Raw genomic sequence first — 18,840 nt, 5'->3', positions numbered from 1 at the left:
AGCAAATAAATGTGGGCATTCATGCATTTTAAATATAGTGAGACCCAGTATTACATGCTAGGGCCTATAGAGAATCCTTAAGAATAAGGAATACTTACTATACTTGTGCTGTGGTAATATTTGCAGGTGAAGTTAAAGATTCAGGAAAGTATCAGTAGCTTGAACAGGTAGCTCAAATGATAAGTAAAAATTCAAACATTGGATGCTCAGGGCAAAGAATATAAATTATTAACGTAATGTACTTTCTGGATAAAATTTTTCTGGTCTATCTACCTGTTAGATCCAGAGCCATCTATTTAGTTATAAATATTATCCATCAATTTTAAATATCAACCATCAATTTTAAATATCAATTTTCTATCTACTAAGGTAATTCTGGATCTGATAAACGAGTAGATAGATGAGATGTAATTTTATCCAGAAGTCTCAGTTACAGCAAAAGCTCTTGCATTTCATCCTAATGCTGCAGCTGCTATTCCATGCATGGAGACATGCTCCTGGTTAACAGGCAACACTGCCAAGAGGTTCAAGTACAAGCATAGCTCCAGGTCAGAAAGCTCCTCTCCCCAAGGAAGGAGATTCACTTGATACTGGTATTGGCAGATAGCTCTGCCATTCTGTCAGGAAAATGCATTTTTCAGTATGTGTAAATTGGTAAATTGATATGGAAATCAGAACAGAGTGGGTTTGCGTTTGTTTTCTTTATTTTGGAAAAAGCAAGCTGTTTAGAAAAGTGTGGATACTTTGAACTATCTAGGAAGACCTACTAAAAGTCTCCCAGTTAATTTTTTGCTGTTTAAAAAAAGCTACCAAGTTGGCACAGGAGTGATGGACAATATTAATTTACAACTTCCTAGGAATGCTTTTGATATTCAGGACATGATCTTTTCTTCTGCTCGCACAAGAGTGATCACTCTTTAGCAGTTTTGTTTTGTGAACTACAGAATAATTTTTATGTGGTAAAATACTCAGAAATTCTGTCAATATAAAGCCCTGAGGGAGCCATTCATACGTGTAAGGAGGTGACCAAGAGAATAGGAGTGGGGGTGCACCCCAAATCCGCAATGGCTCTTGAAACAACCCATCCATAATATGAAATTACAAAAAATACTGGTAAGGCAAATGAGATTTCCTCACTAACTGTTCAACTTCCAATGATAAGATTTGGGATAACTGTGATTCCCAGGGAAAATGAGGCTTTCATGGTCATGCTCACTCCTTCTATCTCCTCTCCTGGTTTTGCATATTTCTACAGTCAGTTGCTTTTCCCACCAGGACTTTGCATTCCACTAATTTTAATGAAAATAGGTAGCTGGTTGGAAGGACAAATTGCTAGCAGTATTCACGGCAGTGTTCTCACTGATAGAGGGGCTAATGAACTCAGCCTGTATGAGATGTTAAAGTATCTGTGTGGAAGAGAGTGCTCTGGAACCAGGAAGGTCATGAAGCTTTTTTATAATTTAGAAGTTTATAGCCTTAGCCTTAATTTGATAAATTGCTAAGCTGTAGTTGAACCAAATCCTCAGGATCTAAGATAAAATAAATGGTAAGAATACACCAAATGATTACATTTGCTGAAAGATCTTGTACATAATATAGCTTCTAGTGCACCACTGGAGAAAGAAAGTGATCTGTGAAAGGAGTAATTATTCATGTCTGAAAGATATTGGTAAAGCTGAGTGGTAATTCCTACAGCTATTTAGAGAGTCAAAAGACAGAGCAAACTCCCCAAGTAAAACTTCATAAACTTGGTGTTATCCCATGATGATAACTTCACTCAGGGAACTGCTTAGGTTTGGTGCAGGGGGAGTGAAATGCAGATGTTCCGATCGGCCTTCCAACATGCACAAATTGAGGACTCTTGGTGGGGGTGGGGAGGGGAGTGGGGCTGAAGATTAGAAAAAAAGAGCTGGTGATGGGAGAAGGTTCCCAGATTGCCAGGCTCTGCAGCAGCTATCCCCATAGAAGACTAACCTTCTAGTGAAGGTGGCCATAAGGGTTTGTTCTTGGAGCAGCATGGAGGGGCAATAAGGAGCGAAATCGAACATATGAGCTGTTGGTAGGTTTTCCTTATTTTGCTGCCACACAAAGACAGTCTTTGGTAGGCTCCTCATTATTTATGAGCTTTGAGAAGTTTTTATACTCTCAGAGTTGCCTTTTTGAGATGAAACCTTGAAGTGACTAACTGCCTGTAAACAGAATTACGTACCTTACTGAAGCTGACTGGCATATGACTATTCCCTGGAAGTCAGACAGCTGGCCAGCAAATGTGTGTTATTACAATCAATGAGATGTTGGCAACACATGTGGATTTGCAGTTTAAGGTTTGCCACAGCTGTGGCAATCCTGCTATGCTAGTTTTATCTCCTGTTTACTGACTTTTCTGCATATTAAATCTGAAATGATTCCCCCTCAAAACTCTCTTTGAGAGTACAGAAATGTAATTTAGTACTAAAAGCTACCAAGGGAAAAGAAACTTGGTTCTGTTTTCGTGGTTTGGGGTCTGTTGGGGTTTTTTTGGTTCCCCCCCACCCCTTGCTTTCTAGCCTACTCTTTGGGTCTCTGGACATGCTACTATTTATTGGTCTGGAGTGTTATTGTCTAGTATGCAAATGTAGACATGTAGATTGTCTGCACTCTGTCATTGGCCTCAGCATGGCACTGCTAATTTTCCAGCAAAAATAGAATGATGCTTTTCTGGGAAAGCCGCCTTTCGTCCTGGATATTTACTGAGGGGTTTTGTTACTCTGTGTGCCTATGCAGGGAACAACGTTTCTCCCAAGGAAGTGAACTAAAAAGACCAAGACCAGTACAGCTGCAGGACTGTCAAGAGCTGTCGGGATTTAGTGTCTGTACTTACCAATTTGTGTTAATCATGGAATTACATGTTGCTTTTCATGTTGTGAAAACAGCAAATGGTCTCTAACCATCATTATTTTTTCTAGAAGGGTATTCTGGAGTGCCAGCGCTTTGGAACAAGGGTTTTATTTTAGACCACTCAAATCAGACTCTAGAAAATTAGCCCTGCCTTTTTCTGATGAAAAAAGAATTAGCTCTATTCGGAATGGTTATTGCAGGCTGGAGTAGCTGACGTCTAGCTGACGTCTTGGGAGTAGGATGGCTTCTGGCTTCTGCTGGGGATTTGCACAGCCCATAGGATTTGTTATGGCCACGTTTACCCATCTGAACCTGTTGATCTTTTACTTTGCAACAACACAAGGACTAAGCTGCACCAAGTCAGAAGTAATGAACAGTCATCTTTGGTGTTTCCATTGGTGTGCAGGTGTTGACATGTTTAAGGGAAGTGATTGCTGTTGAAGGGGGAAGGGAGGAGTAGTGAGGCTCTCTGTCTCTGTGGGAGAGGAGGAAAACATGACCCCTATCACAACTGAGAGTGCTCTGATGGTGAACTGCAGGTGCACCATTTTTATAAGCAATTAAGAAATTTTCATCAAAAAAGCTTCAAAGCAAATTGTATACCAATATCTGTTTCTCCACTGAAGACAGGCTCTGGGAATGGTTTGGGCTTCTGTTGAGCAAGGGGCAGGTTGATTACAAAAGAACACAGAATTAATGTGTTAATTCAAAACAGCTCTGTAATTGTCTACATAATTCAATATTTCATGTTAATGAAACCCACTAGGAATGCTGACTGAGTGTTCCAGTGGGCACCTCTAATGTTAAATAACTATTTACACAGCAAAGTTGGTCAAATTCTTTCAGTGCACAACTGGAATCATATGGAAGCGTCCCAGCTGGAACTTGTAATGTCCAGAATGTTTTCCTCCAATTTGAAACTTACATATTTAGAACATTCTGGGTTTAATGCATAGTAGAAATGGTTCTTGTCACACAAGAACAAATGTGTCTTAAACCCATGACCCCCAAGGCTGCCCCCACTGCTGCTGCACTGGGCCTTGGGCAGCTCCGCACAGAAACCACCCCTGCAGCCCCCTGCTACCAACACCTTGCCACCAAACCCAAATACACAGTTCAAATGGTATCAGTTTGATTTAAAATTTACCTCTAAATAGAACTGAGTGAAACTGGATGAAACTAATAAACATGCTTAATAATCTCTAACCCATTTAAAAAGGATTTCAGATTAATTGTAGTGAGTGACTCCTTCTATAAAGAAGTTTCTCCTTCCCCAGCACTTTGTTTCTCCAAATTTAATAATTTCAGTATCAGGAAAATTAGAGTGCTAACTTTCAAAATAAAATTCTCAAATTGTTTAGTTAGTGTAATGAGATACTCTCATTTAGACAAAGAGATAGGGTGTTTCAGTTAGTGTGTAGTTTAAGCTGCCTTTTACGCTAATTAAAGACAACATGATGTGGCCCTGTTTTATTAGTGGTAGCAGGACTGTATGTTATTATTGCTTATTATTGCTGACAAGCCGTGCTAGTATGCAGAGAAATAGAGAAAACACTCAAGACAAAATAGAAAAGAAATTTCAATCTTCCAGTTTGAAAAAAGAAGGAAATATTTTCCCACTTTTAGTGTTAAGGTTGTCATGTGTCTGTATATGTGTGTTCATTGGGCTTATCAGAGCATCTTTTGAAAATAGCTAATTATGTTCTGACCAGCTTAGGCTGGAAGCTTGATTCTTTGTTAGAGCTAGGAATAAGTAGCTTGAAATAAGCATTATGACAATAGCTTGCCTATGATAGAAATAAATCTCATGTCTGTAAGGGAAGTGACTCCATTGCCTTTAGTTTATTTTCAAGATACCTAATGATGTGGGATTCTGTGACGTTATGCCCCAAAGCAGGGCACTACTTTCTTCATCTGAAGGGTCTCTGCTGGGTCCTTTCATGCAAAGTCTGTAGTGCATTTCTCTAGATGCCTTCTGATGAGCTAGACCTACTTACAAGCATCATAAAACCATAGTCCTAGTTGGGACATAGAGCCAGAAGTTTCTAGCTCGCATCAGTAACTACCATGTTCTGGCCGAGTGTCAGTGCTGTGCCAGGAGCCAGGCAGGCAGCTGCAGGTTCCTAGTGTTGCCTTTCAAAGACCTGGTTTTGACCTACATGTGGTACCAGACCCTTGGCAGACCGGCAATACAGCTGTCGCCACAGCTGTGCATGCATCACGTTGTACGAAAACAGGCACCTCTGGGGTGACTATGAAAGCTTTCGACACCATTGTCTGAGCCAGAGTTTTCTTTCTCCGTGTTCTGTTACTCAAGCTACTTAGTGAACAGCCCAGCATGCAGTCGTGTTATCGTCTCAGCATGGTGCACTTCCACTGGAGGGTGATCCCCTTGCTTCAAACAGAAGGACAGGCTGTCCCCTGTACTGTTGAGAATGCATATTGTTTTTGTATTCTGAGCTGATAAAATTAATCGCATTTGTTTTCTCTGCAGATGAAGTTTTGCCCCATCCACATGCTTTCTGTAAGAATCATACAAGCTAAGAACATCAAGTCAAGAGACCTGTGTGAGTTGTGGTTTGATTGTGTTTTTAGTCAGAGTTTACAGTAAGCAACGTTCCTAAGTTGTGAAGGTATACAAGCAATGTACATAAAGCGCAGCCATAGAAGTACTAATGCCAGGGCTGTAATTAGATCAAATGCCTGAGGTATCATTAGATTGAAGGACATATCTAGTGGCATTCCAGGGAACTGGTGAAACCCAAGACTCCCAGGTGAATTTTCTGGGCCAACAACAAGGGAAGGTAGACCTTGTGAGGAGGCTGCAATTTGTAAAGCTGCTTGTTTGGTTTTGATGTTCAGAATTGGTGTAAATCATACAATGGACTGGAATTTTGAAACACAGGCCACGTATTTAGGGACCTTTTATTGAAACATATCAATTATACACAATAATTGAAGGTAAATTAGAGAATTTCAAGCCTTCTAAAATACAGTATCATCTGGGGTATTTGCTGTTCTCAGATGACCGGTCACATTAAATTATATGGATGGTTTCTGGGTGAGGAGGGCCTCTGCAGATCCAGCCCTAAGCACGTGCTGAATGTGCAGGCAAAACAGACTTTTCTGGGTACTTCTGTATTGAACTTTCTTTGCCTCATTATCTCCCCCTCACAGTCTCCTGTGGCTCCTTCTCAAGATGTACTAGGGACCAGCCATTCAGCTTCCATTTTTGCAGAGGCCTCCTGTGGGTTCCTCAGTCAGGACAGAGACCTTGAGCTGCCTTTTTTCATGCTCTTGAAACCTCTGGCCTGTGTATTCTTCCAGTGAAAATCGACATGTTCAGCCAAAAAAGCATCACTTTGCAGCAAGCTGCAGCCAAGAGCATTCGCATCTTTCCATGCAGGGCCGAGCACAACAGGATCCCAGAGCTGCCAGGGTGGGAAGGGGCCCTCGGAGACCACCCAGCCCAACCCCTGCCAAAGCAGGCTCTCCCGGAGCAGGCTGCACAGAGCTCATCCGGGCGGGTTTGAATGCCCCCGCAGAAGGAGACTTGGCCAACCTTGGCCAAGACCAGCTGTGGGGGGAGACCGGAGCTGGCGAATCTCCTGTTGGCTGGTTAGCTGCCTGCTGAAGGGCTTCCTGTGGCACGTGCCACCTGGCAAAGTCCAGAGGTGGTCACGAGAGAGGGTAGTGTGACAAGGCCTGTGTTTCTGAGTTTCAATGATCTCTTCTATCTACTCTATTGAAGGGACAGTTCCACTTTCCTGCCAAAACCTTGCGGGGCAATGTTATTCACTGCTTGATACCAGTCTGAAGTATTTAGGCATCTCGGGCTGCAGTAGACATCTTCAGTCAACTCCAGACTCCAGCTCTGAAAGACACCACCTTGGAGATTTCCTTTCACACCGTTGCCAAGCGTCACAAAGTAAATGTGCTTTCCCGCCGTGGCTTTTCCCAAAGGATGGCCGCTCGAGGCACTGACTGCACTAACCATAAGGAGTAGATGTAGGCTGGAAGCAAGATGAAGAGTCCTGACTCACTCAGGCCCCTGTGTGCCTGGGCCTGCGCTGGCCTGTAGCTACAACAGGTCTTCTTTCCTCATACCTAACCCTTCTAGACAGCCATCGTGTCCCCTCCGCATGTTTGTGCTGCCGCACTGAGCCAGCAGTCTCCTCTGATCTTCTCTGTAATGTGTGTTCTCCTTTCCTGTAATCATCCTAACAGCTCTTTTTGGAACTACCTGTAGTTTCAGTTAAACTTTTTTAACGTTGTTGACCGGAATTGTAAGGAATATGCCAGAGGAATGGTCAGTGGGGACTTTTATACCTCTTTCTCTTCATGTGGGAAACACGGCTCTTGGCGTACTTCGTGTGTGCATTTGCAACTTGTAGTTACCCAGGAATTAGATGGTTTTCCGTGGTTGCTTGCAAACAACGGTTTCTTCACTTATTCTTAAAAAAAGTAGTAATATTTGTTAGTCCCCAGAATCATGGCCTTGCCTTGCTTTTCATCTATAACATTGGCATCAGTTTTTTAATTTTTAATTTTTTTCTGCTGCAGTGACTGCATCAGACTGCTACGTGCGCTTGTGGCTGCCGTCTGCTTCAAATGGAAAGCTTCAGACCAAAACCATCAAGAATTCTGACAACCCTGTCTGGAATGAGACTTTCTACTTTAGGATCCAGAGAGAAGTTGAGGTAGTAAAAAAAAAATAGAAATTTCACCATTTTGAATAGCTGGGAATCATCAGTTGACACCTTGTTGATCAACTGTGCTAAATAACTTAAGTAACTGCTTGTGTAACAGTATTTGCAACTGACTGGTGAGCACAAAACAGTACACGTGTGCAGTAGTGTTCCGCTCAGCCAGTTACCAACATCAGTGATAGCATTGCCTCCATCTGAGCTAGTCCAGGTTCCTTTTGTTGTCATCTGGGAGAAATAAGTGCTGCTGTAGCATGCTTAATCTGGGCTATTTTGGATGGCTAATTTGAAAAGAGCTTTCCCTCTACTGGTGGTTTTAAGGGAAGGGTAGAGGAGTTGCTGTGGTGTGGACAACAAATTTAATCCTACCCTAAGCTGTGTAGTTAAGAGAACTCTGGGGATGAAGAAACTGAGTAAGTATGCTCTTTGGGCAGGCTATCTGTAGTGCAGAGCACTGACATCTCTTCTGTCTCAGGATAGTGGGAGCTCTGTGTTATAGGTAGTTGCCTCCTATTTCATGATAAGTTTCCCAAGAGTGGGTTGAATAAGTGTTCCACATTAGCAAATGCCTGAAGGAAAGCACGTATTGCTTTATTCTTAGCACTGTGCTAGTCAAGCAGCTGCAAAAGCCTACAAGCAATTTTTTGTTTCTGTGTAATAGCAGCTCAATAAGAGTTCTTATTTATTTTCTTCTACTACCAGAACATTTTAGAGTTGGCAGTGTGTGATGAAGATCCACTCACCAAAGATGACACACAGTTCACAGTTCTTTTTAATGTTGCTAGAATCAGACCTGGGGAGACGCTCCGTGAGACATTTGCTTTGAAATCAGAGGTAAGAACTGAAAATACAGGAAGCGATTGGCAAGACCCCATTGTCCACATTGGCTTCCACGTTAGGTGGGGTTTGGGTCTGCACAAACAGATCTCATATTATTATCAATATCTCATCAAAACAGGTGTTGCTATGCTGGATTTTTGGCCTTCGTTAATCTCTTTTCACAGATTGAGAAAGTGAAGCAGCTGCTCTCTCATGCCCACCGTCTATGGGGGGTGGGTGGGAAATGTTAACAGGGAGCATCTTTAAACAGTCGTTTTTATCTTTTATAATCTACATAAGTAACTTCCTATCCTTTCAGCTTCGTTCCACTTTTGTCACACTTAGAGGCCATTTCCTCTTAAATGGCAACTTTTTATTAAAAACACGAAGAGAATCCACTCACCACTTGAATGAAATGGTTCTTTCAGGCTTCTCCCATTGGTGTTCATGCTGGGTTTCCTAGGTGATTCAGATTTCTCTAGCCTGTAATAAAAGGACACCTGTTCTGCTAACATTTTTGGTATACTGTTAAGGAGCCTGTGAGAGAGAGTTGCCCAGAGAACAGAGCTGGGAAAGGCCCGTGACAACTCCCAGGTTTGTCTGAGCTGTGGCTGAGGGATGGCTACATGCTCGCTGCAGGAAGGAGACAGTCCATACCCAAAGGAACAGCTACTTTCCAAATGCTGAAAGCTGTTAAGGTGGATCTCCCTTGTGACACTGCAGGCTGGTGCCACGCACTTCTCAGCCAGTGGGTGAGTCACTGGGAAACAGTGATTCAGTAACCACTGCAGTCCGGAGTGCTCTTGCCTGCTTCCTCTCTGCTGCATTCAGTGTGAGTGTGATTTAAATGGGTTGTACATGGAAATGACACTGGCATTAGTCACGTTTGTTGCTGGGCTTCAATGTTTTTCCCCCCCAGTGCACACCATCTTTGCAGAAAGCCATTGCATTTCTGTTTCAGTCAAGCTTTTGCCCTCTGATTGTATCTTCAGAAATATGTACAATTCTACATATCCCATAATGGGGGAAAGGCACTCTTACGTGCCTTTTGCAAGCCTGTGGTTTCCATTGCAAGCTCAGCTTTGGAAAGAGGCAACACACAGCTGTTTTGGTGGCATTAGCAGAGGAGATGTTAGCCATGGAAGCGCTTTTCAGGTGTGTCTGCACTGCCAAATTCATGCAGCCTCCAGTAATCTGTATTTATTTTACCCTTTTCTTTTTAGAAAGAGAGGTGCACTAAGAAATGGGAGAGTTTGGAAGTGGAATTCTGGATAGAAAGAATGTGAGTAAAATTCCAAAGCTGAAAGGTATAGATCTCAGAGAAAAAGGAACTCTTCCAGCTTTTCCTCCCAGCAGTGAACTGAAATTACAGTTTCAAACTTTTTTTACCTTAACTTCCCCAGCTAATTCTGCCTGTCAGCGTACTTCATACAGATCTTACCTTCTGTTCAACATGTATATGTAGTAACATTGGTATGATGTGGTAAGTTGCACACAAGAGGTGTGTAAAATTTAAGAGGTGCTCTTCAAGTTGTTAATATTAATTGAACAATGCCGAGAATGCTGTGGTTTCTAAAAGACCAGAAAACTTGGATTATTATCACAATATGTACATAGTTGAGTAGACAGTATTAGAAAAGTCACCCATTAGGTGATAGCTTAGTTAAGCTGAAAAAAATATACAATCAACAAATAATAAAATTAAGACCATCCCCCTCAAAGTGGTAATCAATGTTGTCTGGAGGAGAAAAAAACCCCGTAAGATAAATTTTATCTCTCCTTTAAATGCTATCACCAGTTTGATTGGAAAAAAAACCCAACAAAACAAAACCAAAAAAAACCACCACCACAACAACCACCAACCCCTAAGCTACATGTTCTGGCATATTTGATCTTAGCATTACCAAAAAAAAAAAAAATATATATAGTTCACTCAGAGCTAACTTCATGATTAGAAGAAGGAAGTGTAAATAAAGCTACTCATTCTGCAAAAGAAAATCACTGTTGTTCTTGGTTAATTTATCCCACAGTGAAAGTAAAGAAAATCTATTTATCTATGATAGATACCTTAAGAGATGGTATAAGCACCTCATGCAAATGTGGAAGCAGTCACAGCCAGATATATAAAAAGGACAGAATGAGATGCAGTGCTTACAAACTGGACTGAGTAGATTCAGACTAGAAATAAGAGGAGTACCTTTCACCATTTAAGTTATAAGGCATATGGGAGATCCTCTATCCTCAGAAGTCAAACCTAGTTATTTCCATTTCAATAAATTCTACAGCTGAATTGGAAGTTTTAAGGCTGGAAGTGGTGCTTGGTGAAATACTCTGTGTTGCAGCACTCTCAAAACTATCAAGCTGCAACAAGTCGTTTACCATCTCATACCAACATACTCTTCAGGCCAGTCCCTCTGCTGCCTTCTCCTTGTTTCTTTTCATCCAGGATGTGCGCACGCTCTCTGCTTCTTCTCCCTCTCTCCCTTGGCTGCTCTCTCTTCATTGGCTACCCAACCTCTTAACAGAACCAGCCACAGCTGCACCTTATCTACATCAGCCAACCCACCCCCCCTGCAGCCAGCCCACAGCTGTATGTTATCAATATTAATTAACCCAGCTTCATTCCTCTACAACTGTGGACTTTACAGAAAGTCAAATGTTGTGTAACTACATAACTTTTAATGGTCCTTTCAGACATATGAAAGCACTTATGAATGAATGTAACATCATGATGTTGGAGTATTGGCCTTAATGAGCAATGCTGTTAGAAGACTTTATAGTTTACTCATAGTATTAAATAACTACATTCAGTGTACGTCTTACGATTCAAAATGTCTTGGACAAAGGCTTTCTATTACTTACCTCTGTGTTTTTCAGTCATACATGTAGCACAGCGGGAGTTAATTCTTATTTGCTGTTCATTTATGATCGGTTGTAAATTATAATCTGGAAGAGTCAGAAACGTCTTTCCTAATAAGTATTTGCAGAGCACATTAATAGTAGTCTTTGCTTTCCCCAAGTCATAAGGTTGTTTGTTAATAGCAGCACATGATTCCACATAGGCCAGTATGCTTTTGTTCTGCTGTATCTTAGCATATAGTTTTAAGCATGGGTATTTTTGTGGGCGTTCCTGCCTTTCTTCTTGTTTGGCTACTACATTTTGGCTCACGAGCTCAGCAGGTGATCATGTATTATGCCTTTTAGAAAACAAATTTTGATACTAACATAACTATATTGGATTTTAAGCAGGAAAATTCATAAAACTACTATTTAAAAAAAAAAAAAAAACCAACCAGATACTTACACAGCTTTTGTTTGTTTGCCTTTTGATTCTGTCTTTTCAGCCCTGGCCCTCCAGAGCGTCTCGTTACCAATGATGTCCTAGTGGTAAGGTTCACATATGAATTTATCTTGGAGTGACTTTTCCTTCATTTTCTATTCTCTTCTCTTCCCCCAGCCATCTGACATTTTATAGAGAAAATACAAGCTATCATGACAGATTAGAGCATGGTGTGCATTATAAAGTGAAACATGTGGGATGATTCCCATTTGTTACGACTTAACTGTTGCCCTCTCCATGCAGAAATAGAAGCTGTGTTTCTTGAAGTCCTCAGGTATTACAGACATCAGTATTTTTGCCCAGCTGTGGCTTGTTAATGTTGCAGAACCCCATATTCCTTGGTGTTTAAAGTGAAAACTGCTTGTGTTTCATGTAATACAGCATGGCACTTGGCAGGAGAAACAAAAAGGGCTGAGTCTGTAGAAGGCAATAGTAAGTACTCAGTGTGCTTATGACCGGAAGGTTATCTAATGTAACAGCTTTCTGGGAAATGAGTTTTTTAATAAAGAGTTATTTTACTTGTTGAAACATAGAGTCCTCTTTTGGTGTTAGTCAGTGTGTGGCACATTACCTATCTCCTTGGGCTGGCCCAGCAGCTAAGGAGTACAAAGTACTTCGTGCCATCCACTCCAAGCCTGCGCGTGATTCGCACACGCTAGCCTTTAATAGCCCTGAGGCAAAGTAACACATATTCTGTTCTTTCCCCCTCATTTTCTGTGTGAGGCATAAGAGCTGTAATGATTGGCATGCATTGTTCCTGAAATGGCTTGGAAAACCGTCCTGGCATGAATTATTAAAGGTGAACTGGAATGACTCAGGTGGAGGGTAGGGTGGAATAAATCCATGATCTCCCTACATCAGGACCAGCAAGAAGATGCTTTGTAGACTAATCACTGCCACAATACAGAGAAACTCATCATCAGGTGTTTTCCCCCACCCTTCCTAAATAATTATCAGATATATGTGTAGCTATTTGGGCAACAGTGCGTTGTACAGAGTTTCTGGATTTTGGGATAACTTGGATGGGTACAGCAACCTCTGGCAATGCACCACTGTACGGACAAGTTAGCTCTGAAGCCGTGTAACTGGGTTACTGTCCTGGGATAATGAGCTCTGATTTACGCTTGTGCAGCTGGATTGTTTCCAGCACTGAGACCAGTTCAGTTGGCTCTGTATTATAGGTAGCGTTTGCTGGCGTGATGTTTCATTATTTGCTGCAGATGTGGCGTTTTGTACCTTCACATTTTTCCACTCCTGTCTTTTACAGTCCCGTGAGGTTTGTTGCTTGGATGTGCGAGTGGACATTAATGAAAGCAGGAAATATTTGCAAGGTATGCTGATTTTTCTCTGCGAAGCGAAGACATGACCAAATCAGCCTGTCACAGTAATTCAGACCCAGATAGAGGCATTTTAGAATACAGAGACATCTACAGACAGTAAAATGTAGGGGGACGAAAGTCCCTAAACTGCCTCCGGCTGTAATGCTGATCCCTGTGTCTTTTCCTTGTCTTTTCCGCCACTTTGCTGGTGGAAGTATGAGGGAGTGCTGCCCCTGGGAGCACTCCCAGTTGTGAGGTAAAGGCAGGAGTACTGGCTCCTGGGCTGTAGGAACCTTGCCACTGTGGCAGCTTAACAGAGGAGTTCCTGCAGAAAGTTTGCCGCCTTTGTTTGCTATTTTGCCTGAACAGCCGTATTATTCTCTGCACAAATCTGTTTTCTCCAGAGGGCAAAAACCTCGTGCTTACGGTGCCTGCATCTCATGAGGGGACACAGAAAAGTACAGAGGACACGGATACTTTCTACTTCCATTGCGTGAAGGCTTGGGAGCCGGTTCTCAAAGTCAGGCTGCAGGTAATGGGCACTACACAATACAGTGTGCTTGTTTCCAGGGTCACCAAAACAGTAAAGAACTGGGTTGTTTCTATTCTGTGAATGAAAACTATGGTTTTTTTCCTCTGTAGAATGTTTCTGATAAGGAAGATGAAAATAGCAATTTAAGTGACACCTTAACAGTACCACTGAAATTTCTCCCTGTTGGACACAGAGTGAAAGTAACTCTCCCTGTAAGACATGTAAGTGCTTCAACATTTATATGATCTTTTGGAGAGAAGAGTAACTCTCAGTGTTTAATACCATAACGTTTTTTATATATCTATATATTTATATATAGATACATATATCAATTAGTAAGTCTGAGAATTTTGTGCAAATACAAGTTTTCTGTGAAAAAGGTTAGTTTTCTCAGAGAAATATCAATATTCTGTCCATAAAATCAATAACTGGGAATTTATCCAGGCCAGTTTTAGATCCGCTTCAGACCAACCTCTGCTGTCCATGCACAGTTAAAGGTGAATACTGAATACCCCTAGCAAGGCTTTGGGATGGCCTGCTGCTCTTTATCAAGCCCGGGTGGCTAGCTCAGTCTATATGCCTGAATTTTAGATGGCTAAAGTTAGATGAGTTGAATCTTACCCTCAGAGAACAATTCTATCCCGTTCTTCTCTGCATACAGTCGTGATGTTAACTGGTGGAGAGATACAGCTCTGAATTGCTTTAATGCAGCAGTAATGGTGCTGTGTGGCCAGATGAATGTTAACAACAGTAAGACATCCTTCCTCAGACCTTGCAGCAAATGAGGCAAAAATAGGAGGAGAATTTCTCAGCAGCCTTTCTCGTACGGAGAAGGGAGCACAAATGTCTGGTTTGCCACTAGTGGTTCCCCACCTGTCTCTTTGGGTGCTCTTTTACCTCCAGTAGTTTTTCGTAAGGGTGTGGTGACTTGTATTTTCCATCACTGTCTTTTATCTGGCCTGCTGTTCTTAATCCTCAAGAATAAGAGGGTGGCAACGTGCTGCTGCTGGGTTAGGATGGTTCTTGGAGGTATATTCACAGTGAGGAAGAAATCCTGTTTCACAACCCACTGATCTGACCACTTCCACTCCTGCCTCTTTCACTTCTCTGTAGAATGTTTGGTGTTTAGTTGCTTTCCTTCTGTTTCCCACTACAGTTTTCCAAAAAACTGTGTGCAGGGTGGTAGTGTTGGGGCATTCCAGGAGGCACTGAAAACCTGGATTTCAAAACTACTCTTTTCCCCACTTCACATTCCTGCTCTTATTTCTTTGTTTACAGAATGTGCCACTGCAGTTGTACCTCCAGCTAAACGATTGGTAAGAGGACTATTTTTTTCTCTGAAGGTTTTATTGCTCTTTGAACTATGAATTCTAGAACAGAATAGCCTTTATTTAGATACAAGGAACGCACAAGACTAGGGGCAAAATATAACAATAGCTCAGTCAACATCAAAGACTCACCACAGCAGATCAAAGTTAAATGTCCTTAGGGCAAAAGAGTCATGCCAACATGCAGGAAAAAAAAAAAAAAAAAAAAAGAAGAGAGAAGGAAAAAAAGAAGATAGTTTCAAACAGTGAGGAACTTAGTCACTGGGTGTCCTTTGTGTCAAAGAATCAAAGACTGCAGTCGGAGGCTTCTTCAAAAGAGACACAGAAAAGGCAAGAAGGCAGAGTGAAAAGGGAATTTGAAATAAGCAAAACATCCAGAGTCCAGACATTACTCAAACCACACAGGTGTTCTTAAGAAAATAAATCTGTGGCTCTGGTGATATCAGTAGAAAGAAGCACAAGCTAGGGAAGATGAAATGTTGCACTGTAAAATAATGAGAAAGACAACATATAAACCCAAATTATCATTGTACTGTTTCTGTATAAATCTGTGGTACAAATCCCCATGAAAGACCTTGGTCGATTCAAGTCACCCTTTGCTCAGAAATTATATGACACAGAAATTAAAAGAATTCAGCTTACAAAGCTACTGAAAGACACATAGAAGCCTTTATTTCTTCATAAGTGCCATCCTTTTCTGGCAGGAAAACTTACACTGAAACATCAGAAAGTAGAGACCATGCAGAAGCAAAGCAGTTGATTTCTTTGAAACTGGAAGCTGCATTTCTGTCTCTAAATCTGAACAGTGAATCGTAATTTTTTTATGACATTTAGTGACTGTAGTTGCTAAAAATAGATCCATATACATTTTAAACATCAGTCCTATGCCTCTGGATTTACTTATGTTTCAGCACAGAAAATCTAGATGTGCGCTTCGGGTACAATCTGTGCCAAGAAGAGCAAGAATTCCTGCAAAAAAGGAAGAGAGTGGTTGCCAGTGCCCTGAAAAGGGTTCTTCATCTGGAAAGAGATCTGCATGGACACGAGGTCTGTGAGTTGGAATCCAAGCCTGGGGTGTGGGTCTATTGAATTAGAATTGCCACAATTCTCCACAAAATTTCGAGTAATTTTTGTATGTTGATGACAAACCCGCTGATCTGAATGGCAGTGGAATGGCAGTTCTCCATGTGGCATACCCCATACTCCTCTAAAATTTCAGCTCAGCTGGTCGTGCCCCCACTGGTTTCAATGGGTCAAACTCCTCAGGGCTTAACGTACCACTTTTCTAAGCCAGAGTTTCCAGCAGTGTGATGCAGTGGGTCAGCAAGATATGAGGCACTGGTATGTTGTGATAGACACAGCCTACCCAGACAACCCAAACCAGTTAGGAAAACAGGAGTATTTGAAATTCACCTTGCATCAGAAATATTTATGAAAACATTGTAAAGTCCCTTCTTTGCACTTACCTTTTTTTTTTTTTTTTTTTTTAATTATCAGAGCACTTTACACAAAACCTCAAAATTCTTTAAGGTGGAGAAAGAACATTTTATAACAAGCTCCAGCTGAAGTATGTTTTGTTGCAAAGATCCAGGGTGAATTTTTAAGTGAACATTTATTTTCTTGCTGGAATTATATTTCTTGAATGGATGTTGTTCAAAGAATAATTTTTTTGCTTAATATTTTTTTTTTTTTTCTAAACTCTGCTCAGGACTTCCTTGAATCAATTCTTAATTACATTTATTGCACTTGTTGTTATTTATAATAAAATAATTTCATTATTTGTTACTAAAGAACAAGGGGAGGAGAGAAACTTAAAATCACTGCATATTCAAAGTCTGCCAAGCTTTGGGGTTAAGGGAACGTACTGAATATCTGGAGGTTAATTTAAAGAAGGTACTGGTAAAGACTGGCTGAACGTTTATTTAATTTAATTGTCCTCCAATGAAGTCTGCTGAGGAAATTATAAGAGGTGTAATTAGACTTTTCCAAGTCAGCAAGTGAGTAACTTTTTGAAGATAATACTTATGTTTTGAACAGGTCCCAGTAATAGCTGTTATGGCAACAGGCGGAGGCCTCAGAGCAATGTCAGCTATGTTTGGCCACCTCTTAGCTCTTCAGAAGCTGAATCTGTTGGACTGTGTTACCTATCTCACCGGGGCTTCTGGCTCAACATGGTGCGTATAGAAAATGAGATTTGTATTTTGAATGACTGTGACACCACATGCCCACGCAGTGAGGGAGGTGCATCTCTTTTGAAGCCTTACATCGTTAATAAGTGAACAGAATTCCCTGGTAAATCTATTACTGTTGGCTCTCAATAGCATCAGTTTAGGCTTGCTGATTCTCTTCTTTGATGAAAATGGTTGGGCCAACATAGTAATTTTCCAAAGAGATTCAAGCACACGGATGATTTTCTCACATTTCTGTTCTTCAGGACCCTAGCAGATCTGTATGAGCATGCTGACTGGTCACAGAGGACTCTGGAGGGGCCACTTAAGGCAGTAAAAGAACAAGTGACAAAATGCAAGCGCAACCTTATGTCTGTAGAGCATCTGAAGTACTATCACAAGGAACTCGCTGAAAGGGCAAAAGCAGGACACGTGTCATCTTTTACAACTCTGTGGTCACTTGTTCAGGAAATGTTCTTACATGAACGGGTATGTACGTGGTCCTGCCACACATTTGGGAACCATCCACTCATTTTCTTTATAGAACTTTAACCTTTGAAGGCATGACATAGTGTGTGGAACAAATCAGAAGTGATGGAGGCATCCTGGTGTGATTTGTAAACAATGACAGAGGATCTTGTAGCCAGGATTTTCCAGGGTAGCTAATGGTTTGAAGGTACCTCTGTGCCAGGGTGCCCAAAAGGTAGCAACTTCATTAGGTAAACTTTCAGAAAGAACTGAGCAACTTCCCCTGAAAAGTCAGGTCTTTTTATAAAGTCTGTTTCTGGTTGAACACTTAAGAACTAGAGTAATCTGTCTTCATGTGAACATTAGCTCCAACCTTAGTAAAGATCTGTGGGATGCAATCAAAGCCCTTTGATTTTAATGAAGACGTTACTAGGTATCAAAAAGGCAACCAGGAAGGAAAGTGCAGGAACATGAAGGAAGAGGTCTTCCATTAAAATGGAACTTACAGATTCATCTTGGTTATAAAACATCTGCTATCTATTCATACTCAGGTAGATTGTGTCACTGTTTTTGCCTTATGCTCTTCCAGAGGTTTACTGTGATATTATTTTTATTTTTTTTTTATCTCTTTGATTAGCCAAGAAAGTACAAACTCACAGACCAGCGCAAGGCATTGGAGCATGGACAGAACCCATTGCCTTTCTATGCAGTCCTCAATGTGAAAGAGGAAAAGTTCAGTACTTTCAAATTTAGAGGTAAGTATTCCTAGAGTTTCTTCTGACTGAATAGGGACTAAAGAGAGTTCGGAGGGAGGGAGGGTGCATGTGTGTGGGAATAAAAGGAGAGTATATCTGCTGCTTGCCCTGACTCAGTATTCGTCTTTTAATAAAATGTCTTTTTTGTGAACTGTTGGGTGTTGATTAGAAAGAGCAGATCAGCTGGGTAACATCCTTGGGCACGAAAGGGCATTTCTGAAGATCTGGGCCGAAGTTCTAGTTTTGCCACAGACATTGTGAGTGTGAGCACAGCGTGTGATCTCTTTCTGCCTCAGTTCCACACCTATAAAATCACTTTGATTCCTTAGTTTGTAGAGGTGCTGTGAAATGTAATTGTCCCTCCCCTAAATACTACAGTGATAGGGGTATGAAAATGGAGTGAAGTACGAATGATAGCTGTGATGGGTGTGATATGACACCCTTTAAATGGGCACAGGCTACATTAAAAAAAAGGTATTAAAATGAGCAGATACTGGAAGAAAAGCCCAGTTAATACTTATATGTGGT

General features: G+C 41.3%; 1 protein-coding gene across 10 annotated transcripts in view; it reads left to right on the top strand.

Moving 5' to 3' along the window:
• LOC308066881 (cytosolic phospholipase A2 beta-like) overlaps positions 1-18,840 on the top strand; it is a 55,809-nt gene that overhangs the window by 22,187 nt on the left and 14,782 nt on the right. For 8 of the 10 annotated variants that reach the window (XM_080394793.1, XM_080394790.1, XM_080394789.1 and 5 more), the window contains 14 exons: positions 5,372-5,444; positions 6,629-6,805; positions 7,441-7,577; positions 8,286-8,417; positions 9,626-9,684; positions 11,747-11,789; positions 13,010-13,073; positions 13,466-13,593; positions 13,704-13,814; positions 14,872-14,909; positions 15,833-15,968; positions 16,959-17,095; positions 17,356-17,578; positions 18,195-18,312. In XM_080394793.1, the coding sequence (XP_080250919.1) occupies positions 5,372-5,444; positions 6,629-6,805; positions 7,441-7,577; positions 8,286-8,417; positions 9,626-9,684; positions 11,747-11,789; positions 13,010-13,073; positions 13,466-13,593; positions 13,704-13,814; positions 14,872-14,909; positions 15,833-15,968; positions 16,959-17,095; positions 17,356-17,578; positions 18,195-18,312 (1,576 nt within the window). The remainder of the gene's footprint in view (positions 1-5,371; positions 5,445-6,628; positions 6,806-7,440; positions 7,578-8,285; positions 8,418-9,625; positions 9,685-11,746; positions 11,790-13,009; positions 13,074-13,465; positions 13,594-13,703; positions 13,815-14,871; positions 14,910-15,832; positions 15,969-16,958; positions 17,096-17,355; positions 17,579-18,194; positions 18,313-18,840) is intronic. The other 2 variants (XM_080394788.1, XM_080394796.1) reach the window with 1 other exon arrangement.

This window comes from Falco punctatus, assembly GCF_963210335.1.
Source record: "Falco punctatus genome assembly, chromosome: 7".
NCBI classification, from domain to species: domain Eukaryota; kingdom Metazoa; phylum Chordata; class Aves; order Falconiformes; family Falconidae; genus Falco; species Falco punctatus.
Note: the sequence above shows the minus strand (reverse complement) of the source record. Positions and strands in the feature narration are given on the sequence as shown.